This window comes from Cajanus cajan, chromosome 7 (genome assembly GCF_000230855.2).
Source record: "Cajanus cajan strain Asha chromosome 7, NIPB_CcT2T_4, whole genome shotgun sequence".
Classification (NCBI taxonomy): domain Eukaryota; kingdom Viridiplantae; phylum Streptophyta; class Magnoliopsida; order Fabales; family Fabaceae; genus Cajanus; species Cajanus cajan.
The window spans coordinates 3,904,184-3,912,777 of NC_138523.1; the positions used below are offsets into that span (position 1 = coordinate 3,904,184).

The 8,594-nt window shown below is 41.3% G+C and overlaps 1 protein-coding gene across 1 annotated transcript; it reads right to left on the reverse strand.

The window, feature by feature from the left end:
* Window positions 1–7,503: 7,503 nt before the first annotated feature.
* Window positions 7,504–7,947, reverse strand: LOC145949624 (uncharacterized). Its single transcript, XM_083060176.1, has one exon. It carries the CDS (start codon window positions 7,945–7,947, stop codon window positions 7,504–7,506), a length of 444 nt encoding a protein of 147 aa, XP_082916302.1.
* Window positions 7,948–8,594: the final 647 nt, after the last annotated feature.

Sequence of the window (8,594 nt, forward strand, 5' to 3'; positions counted from 1 at the left end):
AGAATTAATATTTAAATAGTATTATTAAATGCTTAAAATTACTCATGAAAATGATATTATCAAAATCATTATACTTAATTTATAAATAAATTATGTTTTTAAGTTCCTCCCAATTTTGTTGGGCGTTGTATTAACTAAAAATAAATTGTAAATTCAAACAAATTTTATCTGTGTACTTACACGAATCAGGTCGGATCTTCGATTTGGGCAAGTCGTCTTCTCTATTCTAGCCTAGCCGAGGTAGTACGAGGTTGGTTGCTATGGTGAATCTTCACTCCCTGATCTTCCTTTTCGAGCGTCTCGGATGTACTTGCAAAAAGGACTCCGACGATCAAGTTAGTTATCCGTCCTATCTCATGTATTGCCTATATTATTACCTATGGTCGTTCTCTCATAACCGTGTAACTGTTGTTTGGTTATCTTCTGAGGGTTATCGGCGGTTGATCCATATTCGATGTCATTGATATGCCGAGGTGTATTACCAATCTCCCTTATCCGATGTCACACCTCAGCGTTTCATATATTTACTTTAGTTTGACCAGGCGGTCACCTCGGTCAAAATTGTCTAATGAACTCGGTTGAGCTCGGCCTTAATCTAGGTTGGTACATAAGCCCCCCAAGCTCTAAGCGAGGTAGGAGCGAAAGAGGTTGATAAGGCCGGAATGGCCTAATGCAGAGATGACCGAGATTGAATAACGAGGGGTCGTAGCGCATAGAATAGTTGCGCACTGGAGGTGACGTGAGGAGTCACAATGATAGAATAATGACAACTGGCACCTAAGAGGTCGTGTCGTTTCAGTGCACGTGTTGGAAGAGTGATGGGATGTAATGAATGGGCATCACATACGAAACGATAGGCGCGTGGGGATGTGTGATTTTTAAAGGAAACACTTGGGTTTTGGAGGGATGTAAGAATAGCCATTAAAAAGGGGTCTGTGCATACACGCATACATTCGTATGCTTTGTTAGAGAGGTGCTAGAAGGCGAAGCGTGAAAGTAGCGTCAACGTGGGTAAAGCGTTTGCATTTCCAGGTATTCCCTTAGCCCTGTTGCTTTGCGTTTAAGTTGTAGCTACGTTCTATACGGATCCCATAGGCTTAGGTTGAGGGGTGAGGGTGGGATGAAAGGTGGCAAAGGAAAGAGTAAAATGGTTGAGGCGGAGGAGACGAAAGTTTGAAAAAGAGGAGGAAACAATCGAAAAGATTCTCATCCTAGAATTGTAACATCTGGGTATGAATGGGTGAGAGGTGATGTTGGTCAGTATAGCAGCAGGTTTGGGGATTTAATGGGAGTGAGTGTTTTGCAGCATCACCTAAAGTTTTGTGTGCCCCCTATGCTAGAGCAAATCTTAATAATCTTAATAGAACCCTGTTCGTCTGAAGAGCGTGTGTACTTCGAAGGATCAAACGTGTCTCCTAGTATATACATGTATAAGTGCGTGTTTAAGGATTTAGGTGTTCTAATGCCGTTCACACCATTTGAATGTGAGTTCTTGGAAAAGGTTAACATAGCACCAAGTCAACTACACCCTAATAGTTGGGGTTTTTTGCGTGCATTTCAAATATTGTGTGCGGTATTAGGGATGGAAGTAAGTTTGCCGAAATTTATGCATTTTTATCAAATAAAGTTAGGAGAGCCACCTTTTGGTTGGGTTTCGTTGAGTGGGAGTTCAAAAGGAGGAGGATTGTTCCAAATATTTACACAATCATACAAGAACTTCAAACAAGAATTCGTCAAAATTCGGTCTACGTGTAGTGATCCGAGTTTAGATTGTGTGTTTTTGTTGAACGGAAAGCCGAGATTCCCCTTCTATTGGCAATCTCAACCTATTAAATTTTCCGGTTCGGAAGGTTTGGAACTAACTCCCTCCGAGGTGGAAGATATAGAAAAATTGCAAAAGCTACCTCGGCCTTTAGAAAGCAAGTCAGTTTTAGTGCTTGCTGGATCAAAGAATCCTCAAGAGGATCTAGAAACTAAGTTATAATTATAATGTTGATGACGATTAAGTGTGTCTTGAATTGATTCCAACATAATATTATGCTGGCTGATGTAGGTATCATGGGGAGGAGCAAGTGGCGTGAATTGAAGGGAAAATTCAACATAGAAGAGATTTCGGATGCAGCTCCTCCTAAGCCGAAGGTGAAGAAACAAAAGATAGGAGGCGAAGAGCCAAAAACTGAGGAGCATAAGATTGCTGACAATGTTATTAGTGAGGAGCATGAGACTGCTGCCCACGTTGTGAGTTTAAGTTCTCTGAAGGAGGATGTGGTGAAAGACATGACCATTCTTGTTATTGATTTGGAGAAAGAAAAGGTATGTTTCTCGTTGTTATTAGAAACTATTATATGATTATGTGAATTGCTCTGATTTCAAATTGTTCTTTTGAAGCCTTCAAGCGCACAAGTTCCTGAGTCTTCGGAGCAGTTGGTGTCTAATTTGGAAGCCTCAATTGCTCAACTCGGTGTGAATTCGCCGACCTCGCATGGGAGGTCATCCAAAAACCGGCCGAGATCATTACATCAAAGATATGACACGGAGAATCCGTTATCAAGGTTGGATCATGTAAGCATGTCACCCGACGTGACTTCCTTTTGGAATGCCGAGTTGACTGCAGAATCATTCTACAAGGAGGATCCAGCCTATATTGCTGATAAAGCATTAATTGAAAAGGTTGGAGTTGTTCAAGGTTTGGACTCAGTGCAAGTGTTTCTACAAAGATCCATCGCTGTGGTGGATCATTGGAAGAAAAAGTGGGAGAAGAATGCTACATTGATGTCCAAACTGAGAACTGAAAATGCGCAGGTTGGGTCATTGGTTAATGAGGTTGGCGATTTGAAGAGAAAATTGGAGGAAAAGTCCAAGGCTTTTGAAATTTCGGTGAGATCAAATAAATCTTATGCAGCAAAAGTTGAGGATCTTTTGAAGAAGGTGAATCTGTTGGAAAAAGAAAAAGAAGCTCAAGCAGAGAACGTGAGGATGTTGGAAAAGAAAACAAAGGACTATGAGGGGAATATTCAAAACTTGAAGGGCAAGATGGTAGAGCTGTACAAGAAAAACAAGGCTTGCCAATAAGTCATTGCTATTAATGTGAAAAAGATTGGGGAACTAGATAATGATAACAAAAAGATGAAGGGTGAGATGGAGGCTACCGAATACCAAGTGGTTGTGGAGCACAAAAGGGGTTTTGCGAAAGCACTAAGACAAGTACAAGTTATTGCCCCAAATGTCGACTTGGGAGAAGTTCACATCACCAAGGATGTTTTCAAAGGGAAACTTGTTAATGAAGATGACATCCCTGATGATGTAAGCGGCGAGGAGAATAATGAGTAGCTTTGCTAATTTGATGATCACTAGCGTATTTTGCATTTAGGATTTATGTTTACTACTGCTTTCTCCTGCCTTCATAGGCTAAATATGTAATTTTTGACGATGTTATGATGTTTTGGATGTTAAGTTATTTACATTGTTATGCTTAAATTTGACTCGTGAATGTCAAGTAAGATGAAAGCTCTAATATTTGTCGTGAATACGGTTTGACTTCAAACTTAGCTAAAGTAAAAACAAAGAGGAAATTGACACTGGTTTGAAAGATGAAGTAGGCTCAAACTTGGCCATGCTGTGAATTGAGATTAAGTCAAATGTCTTATGCTTGAAGTAGTAAAATTGGCTCATACTTGGCCAATTTATCCAATATATTAATAAAATAAGATCGACTCAAAATTGGCCGTATTATGAACGAAGCATAAATTTTGCTCAAGCTTGGTTAAATTATAGATAAATATAAAATTCGACTCAAACTTGGCCGAGTATCATATGCAAATGATAGCATTGGCTCAGACTTGGCCAAGTATCATATATGACGATATGGGCTCAAACTTGGCCGGCTCAAATTTGGCCACTGAAAAATAATATTGGCTCAAACTTGGCCAATTTTGTTGACATTGGTTCAAACTTGGCCGAATTTCATGGGCATTGGCTCAGACTTGGCCAATTTTATTAACATTGGCTCAAACTTGGCCGAATTTATTGATTACTGGCTCAGACTTGGCCAACTTAATTAATATGGGATGATTACAATTTTATTAATATGGAATAATTGCATGTAATTTCTGGGGCAAAGACTGTAATAGTTAAGTAGAATGAAAAAGAAAGGACTAAGTTGAGAGAAGAGAGAATGTATATTATAAGATTGGACGTCAATTACATCTCTTCTACTTCCCCAGGTATGCCTCGTTAAAACCTCTTCAACCAAAACCCTTTTTTTTTATTGAAAAAAAAGACTGAAGTAGGAAAAAGAGTATAATACCTGGGTTTACACATCTTAGCTATAATAAAATTTCAAATGAGTAGCGTTCCAAGTTCTTGGGATAACTTTGCCACCCAATTCTGTCAGTCTGTATGCACCATTGTGCAGACATTCTAAGATGCGGAAAGGGCCTTCCCAATTAGCTGTGAATTTCCCCGCTGATGTGTCTTTTCTAGCTTCTCCGACAGCTCTCCAAACAAGGTCCCCTTCTCGGAAGGATCTCGGCTTTAGTTTGGAATTGTATCTCCGAGATGCTCTGAGCTTGCATGCCTCTTCTTGAACTCGGGCGCACTCTCTGGTTTCATCTATGAGATTGAGATCAGTTCTCAGTGTCTCTATATTTTGAGCTGTATCAAAAGTTAGTCTTCGGTGACTTGGTTCCCCGATCTCTACTGGTATCATGGCATCAGACCCATAAGTTAACTTATATGGGGTTTCTTGAGTGGTAGTCTGTGGTGTGCAATGATAGGCCCATAAAACACCAGGTAGTTCATCTACCCACTCTCCTTTTGATGTGCCAAGTCTTTTCCTGAGTTCTCTAAGGATAACCTTGTTGGCAGCTTCAACTTGACCATTTGTCTGTGGATATTCAACCGAAGTAACTTTGTGATTGATCTCGAGTTGCCTCAAAAATTGCTCGAAATTTTTATCAACGACCATGCTTTCCATTATCAGTGGTTATAGCATGAGGTAAGCCATACCTACAGATAATTCTCTTCCACGTGAATCTTTGAACATTGGTTGCAGTGATCTTTGCTAGGGCTTCAGCTTCAACCCATTTCGTGAAGTAATCAATGCCAACCAATAAGAATTTTAGTGGACCTTTGGCTATTGGAAAAAGGACCAAGAATATCCATCTCCCACCAGGCAAAGGGCCATGTTGACTGCATGGAATGCAGAGTTGTTGGAGGTAACTGGTGTAGATTGTCGAACTCTTGGCAGGCTTTACATTTCTAAACATATGACTTACAGTCCGATCTCATAGTCGGCCAGTAGTATCCAACTCGGATAACTCTGGCAGCCATGGACCGAGCTCCGGAATGCATGCCACAGATTCCGCGGTGGATCTCATTCATTACATAGTTGGCTTGATCTGTGTCTAAGCATTTGAGGAGAGGCATGGAAAAGCCTCGTTTGAACAACTCATCCGCTTCAATCGTAAAGTGGCGTGACTTGTTTTTAATTTTGGAAGCTTCTACTTTACTATCTGGCAAGGTCCCATCTTTAAGATATTTCCAAATGTCGGCCATCCAACCTTGCTGGTATGAATTGTTGGCAAAAATTGCTGTAACTTGGCAACTAGGGGCAGCTATTGTTTCTTGAATGATGATCTTATGTTGGCCAGGGCGCTTAGTGCTAGCAAGCTTTGATAATAAGTCGGCCCTTGCATTCTGCGCTCTTGGGATGTGCTCCATTTGGAAATTATCGAAAAAAGACGTTAGTTGGGATACCATAAGATTGTACCTTTGAAGTTGGGGTTCTTTAGTCTGATATCCACCTCCTACTTGTTCGGTAATCAGCTTGGAACCACTGCAACATCTTAATCTCTTTACACTAACATCTTTGGCCAATGTTAAACCTGCTAACAGAGCCTCATATTTAGCTTGATTATTAGTAGCTTTGAAATCAAATTTTATAGCAAGTTCGAGCATCATGTCGTTTGGCCTTTCAAGAATAATGCCAACACCACTGCCTTTCACATTAGAAGATCCATCTACGTGTAGCGTCCAGATTTGTTCATCCATAGGTGGAACAGGGGTGAGCTCAGCAACAAAATCAGCCAGACATTGGGCTTTTAATGGTCCTCGGCTTTCATATTTTATACCATACTCAGAGAGCTCGACTGACCAAGCTATCATCCGTCCAGCCAGATCAGGTTTTTTGAATATTTGCTTGATGGGGTAATCCGACTTCACAATAATTTGATGGCTTTGGAAATAAGGGCGAAGTTGGCGAGATAAAACTACCAATGCCAAGACTAGCTTCTCTATTGTCTGATATCTCCTCTCGGTGTCTTGTAATACCCGACTGATGAAGTAAATGAGAGTTTGTTTTTTGTCATTCTCTTGTACAAGTGCTGCGCTAAGAGCATTGTCGGCCACTACAAGGTATAATAGGAGATCAGCTTGGTAATTCAGTTTGGATAAGATGGGTGGAGTTGACAAGAATTACTTGAAGTTGGTGAAAGCTTGTTCACATTGGTCACTCCAGCAGAATTCTTTTGGCTTTTTAAGTAAATGGAAGATAGGCTTGGCCTTTTCTGCTAGCTTCGGAATAAACCGAGATAGCGAAACAAGTCTTCCTGCCAACCTCTGCACCTCTTTGTGATTTTTGGGACTTCTCATGTTGATCAACGCCTGACATTTGTCAGGATTTGCTTCAATTCCTCTACAAGTGATCATGAATCCCAAGAATTTGCCTCCATGAACTCCAAAAACACATTTCTCCGGGTTTAATCTCATGTTATGTTTTCGGATTTGCTTGAAAATCTCTTCCAGATCTCGGACATGATTTTCAAAGGATTCTGTCTTGATAACCATGTCGTCAACATACACCTCGAGATTACGGCCGATCTGATTGGCGAAGACCTTATCCATGAGTCTTTGGCATGTGGCTCCTGCATTCTTGAGTCCAAAGGGCATGACATGGTAGCAATAATTGGCTTGTTCCGTGATAAAGGCAGTGTGCTCCTCATCTGGAGGGTACATCGGAATTTGGTTATAACCTGAATAGGTGTCTAGGAAACTGAGCATGGCATACCCTGAGGCTCCATCAACCAATCTATCAATACTGGGGAGTGGATAAGCGTCTTTTGGACAGGCTTTATTCAAGTCAATGTAATCAACACACATACGCCATTTGCCATTGGATTTTTTAACCATTACCACATTGGCTAACCAAGTGGTGTATTTGATTTCTCTGATGAATCCGGCATTCAAAAGCTTTTGCATTTCGGCCTTGACAGCTTCTCTTCTCTCACCGCCAATCTTTCTTTACTTCTGAGATATAGGTCGTGCCTCTCTGTGGATAGCCAACCTGTGACAAATGAAATTGGGATCTATCCCCGACATATCTGCACTACTCCATGCAAAAAGATTAGCATTTTCAGTAAGTATTGACATGATTTTACCTTGGACATCAGGGTCAATATGCTTGCCAATCTTGGTGCATTGGTTTGGCTTTCTGCCAATCTGAAACTAAATTAACTCGTCAATAGGGTCAGGTCGGTGGTTATGCTTATCAACTCGGGGATCTAAGTCGGCCATTTCCCTTGTACCGATGTGAGTAATGACAGAAGAAGTTGACGCTTCAGGTTGAAGATTGGGGGGTGTAATCTTCAAACTTTCAGCATAACATTTCCTTGCAATCTGTTGATTAGCCTTGACAGCTATTATGTGCCCATTGGTGCCTGGGAATTTCATAGTTAAATGAGGCGTTGACACGATTGCTCCTAATTGATTTAAAGTTGGTCTTTCAATTAGGATGTTGTAAGAAGTGACGGCGTCAACCAACAGGTATTTCACCAAGATCCTCCTGGAATTCTGAGTTGTACCAAAAGAGGTTAGTAATTCAACGAAACCACGAGTATGAAATCGCTCACCTGCGAACCCAACAAGGGGTTCATAATATGGTTGGATCATGTGATGAGGAATGTCAAGCTTCAAGAAAGTCGGCCAATACAGAACATCGGCAGAACTACCTTAGTCAATCAAGGTTTTTTGGACCTCCCAATTGGCTACCTCGACCTAGATGACCATTGGGCCATCTCGGTTCAAGTTGATACCTTCTTAGTCATCATCTGTGAAAATGATGGGAGGAGTAGGAGTTTCTGGCTTAGATTCCGAGTTATGGCAATGGTTGACGTTTTGGACAATGCGTAGATGTCGTTTTTTTGGCTGAATTGGAACTTCCTCCTCCTGCAAACCCACCAGAAATGGTGTGAATGACTCCGCATATGTTGTTTCCCTCTGAAGGTTTATCCATCTGTTGCGGGTCTGCGCTATTTGTGCTTGGTTTGCTTTCCTCGTGTGCATTTGTTTGGTGGTAGCTGTGTTGCTCAGATCGGCCTTGATAGTTTTGATATCGACCTTGATATCAGCCAGGATATCGGCCGCGCCCTCTACCACGTCCTCGGTAGCCTCCACGAGAGGTTTGCCCGCGTTGGACGTACTGTCCAAGTGGACCAGCTTGAATAAGTTCTTCAATTCGGTCTTTGAGACTCCAGCATTCTTCGGTTGTATGCCCGTAATTTCGGTGATAGCGATAGTGCTTGCTCTTGTCGGCATTG